General features: G+C 40.9%; 1 protein-coding gene across 1 annotated transcript in view; it reads left to right on the top strand.

The window, feature by feature from the left end:
- LOC128641850 (CREB-binding protein-like) overlaps window positions 1-16,258 on the top strand; it is a 170,997-nt gene extending 154,739 nt beyond the window's left edge. The window contains 9 exon segments of the mRNA XM_053694412.1: window positions 184-251; window positions 375-525; window positions 8,549-8,695; window positions 9,020-9,133; window positions 9,451-9,616; window positions 11,048-11,215; window positions 11,636-11,797; window positions 12,190-12,471; window positions 12,598-16,258. Coding sequence (XP_053550387.1) covers window positions 184-251; window positions 375-525; window positions 8,549-8,695; window positions 9,020-9,133; window positions 9,451-9,616; window positions 11,048-11,215; window positions 11,636-11,797; window positions 12,190-12,471; window positions 12,598-14,715 — 3,376 coding nt within the window. The 3' untranslated portion in view covers window positions 14,716-16,258.
- Window positions 16,259-16,975: the final 717 nt, after the last annotated feature.

The raw sequence follows: 16,975 nt of genomic DNA, 5'->3' as shown, positions 1-16,975 counted from the left end.
TTTGCATCCAAAGATTGCATTTCAATTTTGACCTGAATGTCCCTTTAAGCTTTCTTTTAAAGATATGTAAAATACTATTTGCATCTGAAAATCTGATGCAGTAGCATATTAACCCTTGAGGTACTGAACAATCAGTGCATGTTGTATGCCCTTCTCTTTAATTTTAATTTTGCACTTTTGCAGCTTTGTCTGTGATAACTGTTTAAAGAAAACTGGACGGACACGGAAAGAAAACAAGTTTTGTGCAAAAAGTGAGTACTGTATATGTTTCTTGCTCTGTTAAGACCATCAATCTACACTTTTTGTTAGCAGTGACTTCCTCGTATTACCTCGTGTGCGCCAATAATGTTTACATTGCATTTATTTTCTCTTAGGGCTACAAACGACAAGGTTAGGAAATCACCTAGAAGACAGAGTGAATAAGTTTCTCCGGCGACAGAACCATCCTGAGGCAGGAGAGGTGTCGGTCAGAGTTGTAGCAAGTTCGGACAAAACCGTAGAAGTGAAACCTGGCATGAAATCCAGGTAAAGTTAAAGCTTTCAGCATGAACAGCAACAAAACATACCATTTCTCCAACATAGGTGTGTCCGGTCCACGGCGTCATCCTTACTTGTGGGATATTCTCTTCCCCAACAGGAAATGGTGGCAAAGAGCCCAGCAAAGCTGGTCACATGATCCCTCCTAGGCTCCGCCTTCCCCAGTCATTCTCTTTGCCGTTGTACAGGCAACATCTCCACGGAGGTGGCTTAGAGTTTTTTGGTGTTTAAATGTAGTTTTTATTCTTCAATCAAGAGTTTGTTATTTTAAAATAGTGCTGGTATGTACTATTTACTCTGAAACAGAAAAAGAGATGAAGATTTCTGTTTGTAAGAGGAAAATGATTTTAGCAACCGTTACTAAAATCGATGGCTGTTTCCACACAGGACTGTTGAGAGGAATTAACTTCAGTTGGGGGAAACAGTGAGCAGACTTTTGCTGCTTGAGGTATGACACATTTCTAACAAGACTTGGTAATGCTGGAAGCTGTCATTTTCCATATGGGATCCGGTAAGCCATTTTTATTAAATGAGAATAAAGGGCTTCACAAGGGCTTTAAAGACTGGTAGACATTTTTCTGGCTAAAACGATTGATATATAAGCATTTTTAATACTTCATAGTTTTGAGGAGTTATTTTATTCTTGGGAATTATGTAAAATAACCGGCAGGCACTGTATTGGACACCTTTTTCACTGGGGGCCTTCTCTAATCATAGGCAGAGCCTCATTTTCGCGCCTCTATTGCGCAGTTGTTTTTGGGAAGCAAGACATGCAGATGCATGTGTGAGGAGCTCAGATACATAGAAAAAGCTTACTGAAGGCGTCATTTGGTATCGTATTCCCCTTTGGGCTTGGTTGGGTCTCAGCAAAGCAGATACCAGGGACTGTATAGGGGTTAAATATAAAAACGGCTCCGGTTCCGTTATTTTAAGAGTTAAAGCTTTCAAATTTGGTGTGCAATACTTTTAAGGCTTTAAGACACTGTGGTGAAATTTTGGTGAATTTTGAACAATTCCTTCATACTTTTTCACATTTTCAGTAATAAAGTGTGTTCAGTTTAAAATTTAAAGTGACAGTAACGGTTTTATTTTAAAACGTTTTTTGTACTTTGTTATCAAGTTTATGCCTGTTTAACATGTCTGAACTATCAGATAGACTATGTTCTGTATGTGGGGAAGCCAAGGTTCCTTCTCATTTAAATAGATGTGATTTATGTGACACAAAATTTAGAGAAAATGATGCCCAAGATGATTCCTCAAGTGAGGGGAGTAAGCATGGTACTGCATCATCCCCTCCTTCGTCTACGCCAGTCTTGCCCACACAGGAGGCCCCTAGTACATCTAGTGCGCCAATACTCCTTACTATGCAACAATTAACGGCTGTAATGGATAATTCTATCAAAAACATTTTAGCCAAAATGCCCACTTATCAGCGAAAGCGTGACTGCTCTGTTTTAGAAAATACTGAAGAGCATGAGGACGCTGATGATATTGGTTCTGAAGTGCCCCTACACCAGTCTGAGGGGGCCAGGGAGGTTTTGTCTGAGGGAGAAATTTCAGATTCAGGGAAAATTTCTCAACAAGCTGAACCTGATGTGATTACATTCAAATTTAAATTGGAACATCTCCGCGCTCTGCTTAAGGAGGTGTTATCTACTCTGGATGATTGTGAGAATTTGGTCATTCCAGAGAAATTATGTAAGATGGACAAGTTCCTAGAGGTCCCGGGGCCCCCCGAAGCTTTTCCTATACCCAAGCGGGTGGCGGACATTGTAAACAAAGAATGGGAAAGGCCCGGCATACCTTTTGTCCCTCCCCCTATATTTAAGAAATTGTTTCCTATGGTCGACCCCAGAAAGGACTTATGGCAGACAGTCCCCAAGGTCGAGGGGGCGGTTTCTACTCTAAACAAACGCACTACTATCCCTATAGAAGATAGTTGTGCTTTCAAAGATCCTATGGATAAAAAATTAGAGGGTTTGCTTAAAAAGATGTTTGTTCAGCAAGGTTACCTTCTACAACCAATTTCATGCATGGTTCCTGTCACTACAGCAGCGTGTTTCTGGTTCGATGAACTAGAAAAGTCGCTCAATAAAGATTCTTCTTATGAGGAGATTATGGACAGAATTCATGCTCTCAAATTGGCTAACTCTTTTACTTTAGACGCCACTTTGCAATTGGCTAGATTAGCGGCGAAAAATTCAGGGTTTGCTATTGTGGCGCACAGAGCGCTTTGGCTAAAATCTTGGTCAGCGGATGCGTCTTCCAAGAACAAATTGCTTAACATACCTTTCAAGGGGAAAACGCTGTTTGGCCCTGACTTGAAAGAGATTATTTCTGATATCACTGGGGGTAAGGGCCACGCCCTTCCTCAGGATAGGTCTTTCAAGGCTAAAAATAAACCAAATTTTCGTCCCTTTCGCAGAAACGGACCAGCCCCAAGTGCTACATCCTCTAAGCAAGAGGGTAATACTTCTCAAGCCAAGCCAGCCTGGAGGCCAATGCAAGGCTGGAACAAAGGTAAGCAGGCCAAGAAACCTGCTACCAAGACAGCATGAGATGTTGGCCCCCGATCCGGGACCGGATCTGGTGGGGGGCAGACTTTCTCTCTTCGCTCAGGCTTGGGCAAGAGATGTTCTGGATCCTTGGGCGCTAGAAATAGTCTCCCAAGGTTATCTTCTGGAATTCAAGGGGCTTCCCCCAAGGGGGAGGTTCCACAGGTCTCAATTGTCTTCAGACCACATAAAAAGACAGGCATTCTTACATTGTGTAGAAGACCTGTTAAAAATGGGAGTGATTCATCCTGTTCCATTAGGAGAACAAGGGATGGCATTCTACTCCAATCTGTTCATAGTTCCCAAAAAAGAGGGAACATTCAGACCAATCTTAGATCTCAAGATCCTAAACAAGTTTCTCAAGGTTCCATCGTTCAAAATGGAAACCATTCGGACAATTCTTCCTTCCATCCAGGAAGGTCAATTCATGACCACGGTGGATTTAAAGGATGCGTATCTACATATTCCTATCCACAAGGAACATCATCGGTTCCTAAGGTTCGCCTTTCTGGACAAGCATTACCAGTTTGTGGCACTTCCATTCGGATTAGCCACTGCTCCAAGAATTTTCACAAAGGTACTAGGGTCCCTTCTAGCGGTGCTACGACCAAGGGGCATTGCAGTAGTACCTTACTTGGACGACATACTGATTCAAGCGTCGTCCCTACCACAAGCAAAGGCTCATACGGACATTGTCCTGGCCTTTCTCAGATCTCACGGGTGGAAAGTGAACGTAGAAAAAAGTTCTCTATCTCCGTCAACAAGAGTTCCCTTCTTGGGAACAATAATAGACTCCTTAGAAATGAGGATTTTTCTGACAGAGGCCAGAAACTCAAAACTTCTAAGCTCTTGTCAAGTACTTCATTCTGTTCCTCTTCCTTCCATAGCGCAGTGCATGGAAGTAATAGGTTTGATGGTCGCGGCAATGGACATAGTTCCTTTTGCGCGAATTCATCTGAGACCATTACAACTGTGCATGCTCAGTCAGTGGAATGGGGATTATACAGACTTGTCTCCGACGATACAAGTAGATCAGAGGACCAGAGATTCACTCCGTTGGTGGCTGACCCTGGACAACCTGTCACAGGGGATGAGCTTCCGCAGACCAGAGTGGGTCATTGTCACGACCGACGCCAGTCTGGTGGGCTGGGGCGCGGTCTGGGAACTCCTGAAAGCTCAGGGTCTTTGGTCTCGGGAAGAATCTCTTCTCCCGATAAATATTCTGGAACTGAGAGCAATATTCAATGCTCTCAAGGCTTGGCCTCAGCTAGCAAAGGCCAAATTCATACGGTTTCAATCAGACAACATGACGACTGTTGCGTATATCAACCATCAAGGGGGAACAAGGAGTTCCCTGGCAATGGAAGAAGTGACCAAAATCATTCAATGGGCGGAGACTCACTCCTGCCACTTGTCTGCAATCCACATCCCAGGAGTGGAAAATTGGGAAGCGGATTTTCTGAGTCGTCAGACATTTCATCCGGGGGAGTGGGAACTCCATCCGGAAATCTTTGCCCAAATTACTCAATTGTGGGGCATTCCAGACATGGATCTGATGGCCTCTCGTCAGAACTTCAAGGTTCCTTGCTACGGGTCCAGATCCAGGGATCCCAAGGCGACTCTAGTAGATGCACTAGTAGCACCTTGGACCTTCAACCTAGCTTATGTATTCCCACCGTTTCCTCTCATCCCCAGGCTGGTAGCCAGGATCAATCAGGAGAGGGCATCGGTGATCTTGATAGCTCCTGCGTGGCCACGCAGGATTTGGTATGCAGACCTGGTGAATATGTCATCGGCTCCACCATGGAAGCTACCTTTGAGACAGGACCTTCTTGTTCAAGGTCCGTTCGAACATCCGAATCTGGCCTCACTCCAACTGACTGCTTGGAGATTGAACGCTTGATTTTATCAAAGCGAGGGTTCTCAGATTCTGTCATTGATACTCTTGTTCAAGCCAGAAAGCCTGTAACTAGAAAAATCTACCATAAAATATGGAAAAAATATATCTAAAGGATTCCCATGGAACAAGATAAAAATTCCTAAGATTCTATCCTTTCTTCAAGAAGGTTTGGAGAAAGGATTATCTGCAAGTTCTTTGAAGGGACAGATTTCTGCTTTATCTGTTTTACTTCACAAAAAGCTGGCGGCTGTGCCAGATTTTCAAGCTTTTGTTCAGGCTCTGGTTAGAATCAAGCCTGTTTACAAACCTTTGACTCCTCCTTGGAGTCTCAATTTAGTTCTTTCAGTTCTGCAGGGGGTTCCGTTTGAACCCTTACATTCCGTAGATATTAAGTTATTATCTTGGAAAGTTTTGTTTTTGGTTGCAATTTCTTCTGCTAGAAGAGTTTCAGAGTTATCTGCTCTGCAGTGTTCTCCTCCTTATCTGGTGTTCCATGCAGATAAGGTGGTTTTGCGTACTAAACCTGGTTTTCTTCCGAAAGTTGTTTCTAACAAAAACATTAACCAGGAGATAGTCGTGCCTTCTTTGTGTCCGAATCCAGTTTCAAAGAAGGAACGTTTGTTGCACAATTTGGATGTAGTTCGTGCTCTAAAATTCTATTTAGATGCTACAAAGGATTTCAGACAAACATCTTCCTTGTTTGTTGTTTATTCTGGTAAAAGGAGAGGTCAAAAAGCAACTTCTACCTCTCTCTCTTTTTGGCTTAAAAGCATCATCAGATTGGCTTACGAGACTGCCGGACGGCAGCCTCCTGAAAGAATCACAGCTCATTCCACTAGGGCCGTGGCTTCCACATGGGCCTTCAAGAACGAGGCTTCTGTTGATCAGATATGTAAGGCAGCGACTTGGTCTTCACTGCTCACTTTTACTAAATTTTACAAATTTGATACTTTTGCTTCTTCTGAGGCTATTTTTGGGAGAAGGGTTTTGCAAGCCGTGGTGCCTTCCATCTAGGTGACCTGATTTGCTCCCTCCCATCATCCGTGTCCTAAAGCTTTGGTATTGGTTCCCACAAGTAAGGATGACGCCGTGGACCGGACACACCTATGTTGGAGAAAACAGAATTTATGTTTACCTGATAAATTACTTTCTCCAACGGTGTGTCCGGTCCACGGCCCGCCCTGGTTTTTTAATCAGGTCTGCTAATTTATTTTCTTTAACTACAGTCACCACGGTATCATATGATTTCTCCTATGCAAATATTCCTCCTTTACGTCGGTCGAATGACTGGGGAAGGCGGAGCCTAGGAGGGATCATGTGACCAGCTTTGCTGGGCTCTTTGCCATTTCCTGTTGGGGAAGAGAATATCCCACAAGTAAGGATGACGCCGTGGACCGGACACACCGTTGGAGAAAGTAATTTATCAGGTAAACATAAATTCTGTTTTTAATCTATAATACTGAAATATATTTGATTGTAGGAGAAGAAAAAATATTTAAAGTAAATTAAAATTAAGTTATCTGTGTTAGCCTGTACTCTGCATTGAGCATATGTACATATGCCTTGAGTACCTCTCTCCAGATCATAGGGAGTGTTGAAGGTGCCAGTGTCATCTCTGGCAAATACATGCCATATATATACTAATTATATGGGGAGAGGAAACAACATCAGTATTAAATTTAAATGTATGTTAGGTGCAGGCCCTGTAAAACATGTATCAAAACGTAAAAAAACAGAGCGAAACACTGGGGAACAATATCGTGTCCCCAATAAAGCCAGGGATTTCAGCACTCAAGTTACTTGTATGAAATAACTAACAATTACTCATATTTGGATAAGTCAAAAAAGTGAAAATTTATTCTGTTCATTCTCACTCCAGTGCAAATACACAACAGCTGGGTCCCCCAAATGAAACCTAGTAGGGGTTACAAACATAATATTTATAATTATATGCAAAAAGTTTAAAGCATCTTACATATTGTGTAGGATAATAAACAAAAGCTGGCCAGCTTGCACATGGTTAACTCGGTATATGTAAATTACAAATATGTTACTAAATTGCAACACTCCTACCAGAGGGCAGCCCTGCACTCCCACATGAAACTGCTACCATGGAAAGCAAATGGGGATCCATGCAATATAGTAGTTACGAATAAGTGGCAACACCTCAGAGGATAACCCAATTATTATTGGAAATCTGTTATCATGAGAATTATACCTGAGTATCTATGCCAGATAAATAATACCACTATGTCATGCAGACAATTATGTATGACCACTGTATACATCACGTTTATTTACGCATTATATAAAAATGCACAACTCTCCAACCAGAGGGTAGCACCAATATATATGTTTAAAGGTTATCGCTACCATGGAAACAAGTGGGATCTATGTTCAAATAAATAATAAATGCGTAATTACAGCCATATATAAAGCTACATATATATTTTGCAAAGTATCAATATAAACTGTTGCTCATATATTAGCAAAATGTATCTAAATAGTAACATGTCGGTTCCAATCCTGCACTGTATCCATTAGGGTGCATCGTAGTTTAAACCACTTCTTTCCGTGGGAAACTGCTTAGTATTTTATCAAGTGTGAACTCGTAAGTCCATTAATACATTACAACAGGTTGCTTGTATTTAAGGAATCCTCCACATCCAGAGTCCTTAGGATAGTTTATCCGGAACCAAGACATATTTTTTCTCCATGGCTGTAAACAAACTTTATGCGGTATCCATCGAGTGAACCAAGAAGCCGGGTCTCAGCTGCAAGAAATGATGGCGTGTGACGTCATTTCTTGCAGCTGAGACCCGGCTACATACTTTGTGCACAGTAAAAGCAATTGACAAAACAGCCATAACTTTTATCAGACACATTTATTTTCCCGTATGTGTACTGCTAAATTGATTCTATCCAAAATTGACTAGAATTTATGTATTTTTCAATGGTGGGCCTTAAAGGGACATTAAACACTGATATTAATATAGAATGTTTAATTATATACAGTAAACAGCTTTGCAAAATATATTTATTAGTTATTTTGTTCCCCTTTCCTTTTTAAGTTAGTTGTGAATGTTGTGAACTTTCAAATTCCTGTTAAAAGTGGAAGAGCAGACACAGCTGTATTCTAGACGGTCATTGATCTAGTAAGATATCCCTAATTGGCCTAAGCGGAAAATGAAACCTAAGTTACAAAATGTTAGCGCCCACTGTTTTATAGACATTAAAACTTTACCCTTATTTTTTCAATTTTTTTTTATATTTTTAAACAACCAATATTATGTGAAAAAATACATGTTCATATTATTCTCAGGTTAAGCTTTGGTCGGAATACACCATTCTATTAATTTATTTAGTTTCGTCTCTTTAATCTCTGCCTTCTGATACATCTTTATCTGCTATATTTATAATATTTTTCAACCATTACAGGATTTTCTAAAAGTTAATAAACCCCTCACAATCACTGTCGGGTATAAATATTAAGGGGACATTGGCTTTACTATAATAGCTTTTTCTCCCTGTGTAAACATTTCCGTTTTTCTCTTAGGTTTGTAGACAACGGTGAGATGCCAGAGTCGTTCCCATACCGCACAAAAGCCTTGTTTGCTTTTGAGGAGATAGATGGTGTGGAAGTTTGTTTCTTTGGCATGCATGTGCAAGAATATGGTTCGGAATGCCCTCTTCCAAACACCAGGTGACATTTCACTGTAATCTAATTATTATTAATTGAGAGCATGGCATCTCTCGTAGACATTGTTAGCTTATTTGTGTTACTTTTTAATAAATTTGAGTTTTTGTTTGCTCAACTTTATTTTCAAACAAGAACATATACGTAGCATAAAAACAAAACAAGGAAATACATTTCTTAGGGTGTAAGTATACATTACTTCTGATTTTTGCATAATACTTTAATAAATACTAAAGTATGTTCCTCAGATATGAACACTATAATTTTCTAATTTCTTTAAATGCCCTTTTGAGATCTAGTCAGTTATTGGTTTCCGATATTCTATTTCAGACGTGTGTACATCTCATACCTAGACAGTATCCATTTCTTCCGACCGCGTAGCCTCAGAACAGCTGTGTACCATGAAATACTCATTGGGTACCTGGAGTATGTCAAGAAACTTGGGTGAGAGCACATCAGTGTTATATCTTAATTAGATTTGCATGTGTTAAACTCTGCTATGCAGTATAATTTCACGATTTAGGTTTATATTACTTCTCCCACTTTTTAATAAAAAGTTATAACTTACCCAGATTTATAAAATTCTACTCATTGAGCTTTTGTCACTTTTACAAATAAGCTATGTTTATTATATATAAATTCCTTTCATGGCTCCTGTATTTTGGCTGTTTCCTACATGTATATATACATTTGTCAACCCCTAGTTTCTTGTTTTCGGGGTCCTTTATGTACTTATCATAGAATATTTGTTTGATTTATAGGTATGTCATGGGTCACATCTGGGCTTGCCCCCCAAGTGAGGGAGACGATTACATCTTTCACTGCCATCCGCCTGATCAGAAAATCCCCAAACCCAAGCGGCTGCAGGAGTGGTATAAGAAGATGCTGGACAAAGCTTTTGCAGAACGTATAATTCATGACTACAAGGTAAGAAGCTCTTCTCTTTCCTTTGACTCTACTACTGAGCTGGCACTGGGGTATCCTGTTCATTTGATCATGACAATCTTCTAATTATGGTCTTGATTATCTTGCAGCTTAAATCTTTACATTCTGGTCTACAAAGACTATAATCAAACATTTATGACCAGTCAGCAAAATTTACAGTTGTGGCAATAACCTATATGTAAAGCTGTAAGCTGACACATCTGTAAATCTAGAGGGACTTGTTCTGTATAACGATAAAGAATCATAAAATATATGAAAATTTATAGAGATCTTTAAATGTGTTCCCTAAATATTGCTCAGTAGAATATGAATGCGTAGTAGAAGTTCAAACTGCAGCAAAGTATCTCAACTTTTGAGATAAATACTATATGGTTTCCTTTCTGCAGTTGTCCTTTAAAGTGATGGTAAAGTGATTAGTTAACGTGATGGTAAACTCTAACCTTTTTAAAATCAGATCTGGAATGTAAGCGCTATTTTAGATGGAGTTCAATTCATTAGCTGTAATGAAGATGCAGTATAACATGCTTTTTAATATAAATATGAAATTCAAATACTGCATGCTCCTCCGCCCACTTCAAAAGTAAAATTTTCTGTGAGCTGACAGATTGAATTTTTGTCCAATCAGCGCTCTCCCCATATGGTACTTTTGTTGTAGCTAGAGCATTGATTGGAGAGTAATTCAATCATTTAGCTGACAGAAAAATTGACTTTTGAAGTGGGTGGTGTAACGTGGGGTATTTGAATTTCATATCTATATTAATAACTAAGTAATAGCGCATCTTCATTGCACATGATAAATAAAACTCCATCTAAAATAGCGCTTACATTCCAGATCTGATTTTAAAAAGGTTAGAGTTTACCATCACTTTAATGGCAGCTAAGAAATCTTGTCATTTTATTTTATAATTACCGGAGTTCTAAACTGTAAATCAGCAGAGCTTTGACATTGTGAGAAGACTGATCAGGCCATAGGAGTACTTTCCAATAAAATACATCCATTTTAAATTGCAGTTATGATTAACACAGCTATTTTTAAGTGACTAGTTGCTATAATTAATTTAATTCAAGCAATAAAGGTTAGCAATGTATTGATCATTTTAAATGCAAATTCTGATTCTGTTATAGAAGACTTTTAGGTTTTATATGTGCCTTTATGCATGCCTAATCTCTTTGCAGGTTGTAGGTTTAAATGTGAGCTCCTTTAGTTGCCTACTCCACAAAATCAAAGCTGGCCTCCAATATATCTACTTTCTGAGACAATATGCCTAGATTTTAAAACCGAAAATATACAAATGTATGTCTTTAGTGTGGTTCTTACTGTCAAATACTTTTAAAAACAAAACACTGTAGCACCCATTATTGGCAGAGGACATCACACATCCTTATATTTTTACCAACTTTTTCCCCTTGCAGGACATTTTTAAGCAAGCTACAGAGGACCGCCTAACCAGTGCTAAAGAGCTTCCGTACTTTGAAGGTGATTTCTGGCCAAACGTTCTGGAGGAAAGCATCAAGGAGCTGGAACAAGAGGAGGAGGAAAGGAAGAAGGAGGAGAGCACAGCTGCATGTGAAATACCGGAGGTGAGAAGCCCATAGGAGCAAAACGCTAACTAGATCAAAGAAAAAAGGAGGCGTGTTAAAGTTTTAAGAGCTATTTTATGTCTGTGATTGCAAATCCCTAGACTTGACAAATGGACTGGATCTGAAGTTAGACCAACTTGACATTTAAATTGCTTGAGCTGCTGCTTAAACGTGTGCTTACTAATTCCAGATTTGTTGCAGGTCTTGTGCATTAAATGGAAAGAAAATTACACCAATAAAGTGGTTTAATTTTAGGACATTTGCTTTACAATTTGAATTTATACTGGTTAGTTTTCCTGTCTGATACTGTGGGAATGCCGGGGCCTATTAACCTGGTTACAAAGTTGTTGCATGCGCCTTCATATGAGCAGATGAGTTTTGTGTATCAGTGCATTGCTCACATTTTTTTTCATTATGTAGGGCTGCCAAGGAGACAGCAAAAATGCCAAGAAGAAGAACAATAAGAAAACCAACAAAAATAAAAGCAGCATGAGCCGGTCTAGCAAAAAGAAAACAAGCATGCCCAATGTATGCAATGATCTAAGCCAGAAACTCTACGCCACAATGGAGAAGCATAAAGAGGTACTTCATAAGAAAGTCATACAAAGTGTGTGTATGTATGAGTTGGTTACTGCATTTGGCTAGATGGTCTTAGGCCCAGGACCACGTCATGGTCTCTATCTCCCTGTCTCCCTAAACTAAAGGCACACAATGCATTTTATGTATAATTGGTATATTGCACATACCAATTACAGTGAATGTATTGCTAAAGTATGTTCTGGGTGAGATTGGTGTTACATCTGCGCTATTTTTAGATACACAATGGTTGGGTTTTAGTAAAAAAAATTGTCATGTCCCTTTTTAAATACAGTGAGTGCATTTTATTCTCTTTCAATCACTGGATATGTGCATCTATTCCCTTCATTTTCTATTTGCTAACACCTTTTTTTATTTTATTTTTTATTCTTGCTCAGGTGTTTTTTGTTATTCATTTCTATGCTGGGCCAGTGATAAACTCCCTCCCTCCTATTGTTGACCCTGACCCATTATTAAGCTGCGACCTGATGGATGGTCGGGATGCCTTTTTGACACTGGCACGTGACAAGCACTGGGAGTTTTCTTCTCTTCGTAGATCAAAGTGGTCCACGCTTTGCATGCTAGTGGAGCTACATACACAGGGCCAGGACCGCTTTGTTTACACTTGCAATGAATGCAAACACCATGTGGAGACCCGCTGGCACTGTACTGTATGCGAGGTAAGTTGTTTGTTTTTGTTTGTTTTTTTTTTAAGATTGAAATGCTTGTCTTTTGAAGTGGGTTCCTTCTATCTGGGGTATATGGTGTATTTGGTACTTTACTAATATATCTCCTCTCCTACCCAGGATTACGATCTGTGTGTGAACTGCTACAACTCAAAGAGCCATGAGCACAAGATGGTGAAATGGGGCCTTGGCTTGGACGACGAAAGCAACGGTCAAGGAGACGCACAATCCAAAAGCCCACAGGAGTCTCGCCGGCTTAGCATACAGCGCTGTATCCAGTCTTTGGTACATGCTTGCCAGTGCAGGAATGCCAACTGTGCCCTTCCTTCATGCCAGAAAATGAAAAGGGTGGTGCAGCACACAAAAGGCTGCAAACGCAAGACCAATGGAGGGTGCCCGGTGTGTAAGCAGCTTATTGCACTTTGTTGTTATCATGCAAAGCACTGCCAGGAGAACAAGTGTCCTGTTCCATTCTGCCTCAACATAAAGCAAAAGTTAAGGCAGCAGCAGATACAGCACAGGCTTCAGCAGGCCCAATTAATGAGACGCCGTATCGCCACCATGAACAGGCCAGTTCCACAACCAAGCCTTCCCTCCCCAACCCCAGCAACACCAGGGACGCCCAACCAACAACCCACCACCCCACAGACACCACAGCCTGCTCCTCAACCTTCCCCAGTTGGCTTGCCCTCGCCTGGATTCTCCAGTGTGGCAAGGACTCAGCCCCCAAATTTGACATCGCAGGGCAAGCCCACCAACCCTATTCCCCCAGTACCTCCTTCCCAGCCCACTGTACAGCCCCCTCCAGCAGCAGTAGAAGCAGCCCGGAAAATAGAGTTGGAGGCACAGCAACAGCAGCAGCTATACAGAGTCACAAACATTAGTGGGGGCATGACCAATACACGTCCTGGCATGGTGAATCCTGTTGTTGGGCCTGTGAACCCAATGCAACAAGTTGGAATGAATGTGCCACGCCCTGGGCCCATTAATGCAACACCTATCTTGGCAGGGATGCCTCCTGGCCAGTGGTCAACAACTCCAATGCCTCAACAAGCACCCATGCAACAAGCCATCCAGCGCCCTGTTATTCCAATGGCTACTGCTCCACAAGCAGTTACAGGGACCCGGTTGCAGGGTGTTCCACCACAGCAGGCTCGTAACATATCGCCCAATGCCCTTCATGACCTGCTAAGAACTCTCAAGTCCCCAAGCTCTCCGCAACAGCAGCAACAGGTGCTCAATATCTTGAAATCCAACCCCCAACTTATGGCTGCTTTTATCAAGCAAAGAACTGCTAAGTATGTTGCCAATCAGCCTGGTATGCAGCCGCAGCAGACACCACCTCAGCAACCTCCGCAGTCAGGAATGCATCCACAAGCTGGCCTGCAGAACATGAGCCCCATGCAGGTTGGAGTACAAAGAGCCCCTGTGCCTCAGCAGCAGCCAGGCATGGCCCCTCAAAACCAGGGAATCAACCTAATAAATCATCCAGCTCACAACCCCAGCTTAGCAAATATGAACCCACAGTATCGGGAGATGATTCGCCGGCAGATGATGCAGCAGCAACAGCAGCAGCAAAGTGGAGCAGGCATGGCTGGTGGGATGCAAGCACATGGGCAGTTCCAACAGCCTCAGGGAGGTTACCCACAGCCTCAAGCCTTGCAGCAACAGCGCATGCAACAGCATCTTGCTATTCAAGGGGGTGCCATGGGACAAATGACACAAATGGGTCAACAGGGGCTCGGAACGGAAGGCGCACCACCAAGCATCCAGCAAGCAATACAGCAGCGACTTCTCCAGCAACAACAACTCAAGCAAATTGCTGCCTCTGGGCAGCCCAACCCCATGAGCCCACAACAGCACCTTTTAACGGGTCAACCCCCGGCTACGCACTTGCCAACTGGCCAACAAATTGCAACTTCTCTTAGTAACCAGGTCCGCTCCCCTGCACCTGTTCAGTCACCCCGCCCACAGTCACAGCCTCCACATTCCAGCCCCTCTCCCAGAGTACAGCCACAGCCCTCCCCACATCATGTCTCACCACAGACTGGCTCTCCACATCCTGGCTTAGCAGCTTCCATGGGCACTTCACTGGACCAAGGTCACATTGGAAACCCGGAACAGAGTGCTATGCTCCCACAGCTCAACCCTCCCAATCGTGGTGCCCTCACAAATGACTTATCTCTTGTTGGAGACACATCGGGAGACACCCTGGAAAAGTTTGTTGAGGGGTTGTAGCATCTACAAAATAGCAGTGAACTGGAGGACTGCACTGAGTGTTATGGGGAGGAGGGGCAGGAGCCTCTTTCACACCCCCATATTCCTCTTTTTGTTATATATAAATATAAATATATAAATATCTATCTTCCTTCACCCTCAGTGGACCTTATTTTATTTTGTTAGCCTACTCATTGCTGGTCTGCACATCAGGGACGAACGGCCTCAGTCTGGACTGAGCCATCGCCTCCTTTCACAACAGTTTAACCCCTGCACTGTCAAAGAGGCTGATTGAGCGCTGCTGAGCATCGCCTTCCCTCTCTAGCATTGTCCTTGACTCGCCCCTCCCAACTTTGAACACAACCAGTGACACTTTGTTTTGTTTCACCTTTTGTTTTTTTCCTATTTGTTTGCTGTCGGATTAACTGCCCCGATTTCCTCCTCATTCTATTAACTGCCCCGATTTCTTCCTCATTCTATGTGGAGTAAATTTCCCTTCTCTGGAATTGGTATTTTTTTTTTTTTTTTTTTCTACCTCTGACAGATAAGGAATACAGTCTACGCTAATATATGTGTCATTTTGTTATTGGTTCTTTGTTTTCGAGGACTGTCTTACTGTGTATTTTTCTCCCCGCAGCTGCAGAGCCTGAAACAAATACAAATTGGGAGGGGGTTCCTTTTTACCACTCATAATTAAATTCCCTCCTTAAATAGGAGGCATTTCCATGGGACATTTGTAACAGTGGATTGTTGTATAAAAAAAAAGTGTTGGCTTTATTTCTTCTCTCCTACAATCCCAGACAGACTGGAGAATGTTCTTCCACCAAACCTTCCCAGCAGAAAATTCTACATGTGTCTCTTTAAAGGAGCCAGGGGGGAACTTAAAAAAAAATTGGAGGATGTTCAGATTACTTTTTTTTTTTTTTTTTTTTTTTTTTTTTTTTTTTTCCTTTTTAATTTTATTGAATTTTTTTTTTTTATCAGCTGGGAAAAGAACCGGAGGACTGTAGAGATCTGCCTGCAAACTTGGGAATGGTGTATTAAAAAAAAAGTGAAATAAAAAAAAATACAAGCAATCAAAGTGTAAATCCAAGCAGGTTCTACCAATATAAATAGAAAGAGCTTTGTAAGAGAGACTCTAAATCATTGTACAGAATGGTTGAACGTGCGCAAAAGCATTTCTTAAACCATATGACATTGTTAACTCTCTTGCTGTCGAAGGGAATGAGTAATGTATAGTTTCCCTCTGGCAGCAAAGGGGTAAGAATACTGTCTGACAGCAGCTATTTTCTTGCTGAGTAAAAGTGTACATGGTATTAAACTTCAGTGTTCTGGGTTTTTTTCTTTTTATTTTATTTTTTTGTTATGAAAATGCAGTTTTCAACATTGTACGCTGGACTATGCATGTCTTTTTTTAAAATTGTATATAAAGTATTGCTTAAAATTGATATAAATTACTGAAAATTTTACCATGTATTTTTGTTCCATACAACCCCAACTAGTGCCTTGTGGTTGGAAAGAAAAACATGCAAACACTATTTAATAAAAAAAGGGAAGGGTTTTATTTATTTTTTATATTTAATACATGAACCTCTGATCCTTTTAAAGCAGAACTTCCTTTTAAATCTATTTTGTTTTATTTTAATGGAATTAAGTGCTCTAAACCTTTGTATTATTTAGAGTGAATGATTTTTTTTAAGTCACAGGTTTTTTTATTATTTCTAAATTAGGCTGCTCTTTTGTTATAATATAGGTAATTTCATAGATTTGCTTTGGTTTTATCAGTAGTTTTGATTTTGTGGGGGGTTTCTATACATTGAAGATTCATAGGGCCTGCATTCATCATCCTTATACAGAAACATACATTCAGCCTTTTCTGGCAGTCAGATTAAATCTGCATCCAAAAACAGTTAATTTAAAATATATATATATATTTGTCCATTGTGCCCACAGCTAAAAGGAACAAATAGATTCTTCCATGTTCTAGTTGACACAAAACAGTGTGACTTAATTTCCTTTACAAGCAGACGCTATGTATTTATTTCCAATTTGTAATTGTGTTCCTTTGTTTATAGAGAGAAACACTGTAGATAGTGTGTGTGTATATAGATCATTTAATTTGAGGTGGTGAGAGTCCACAAGCCCATTACTTCTGGGAAATTAGTACCCAAGCTGTGGAGTCCATTAGTAATGGGGGGGGCAGGCAGGCAGGCACGCACACACCTAATTTCCAGACACTGCTGCTTGGAGGACATTCCTACCAAAAGCCGCTTTCGAAGAA

This window comes from Bombina bombina, chromosome 11 (genome assembly GCF_027579735.1).
Source record: "Bombina bombina isolate aBomBom1 chromosome 11, aBomBom1.pri, whole genome shotgun sequence".
In the NCBI taxonomy this organism is placed as follows: domain Eukaryota; kingdom Metazoa; phylum Chordata; class Amphibia; order Anura; family Bombinatoridae; genus Bombina; species Bombina bombina.
This window is presented reverse-complemented; position numbering and strand designations above follow the sequence as displayed.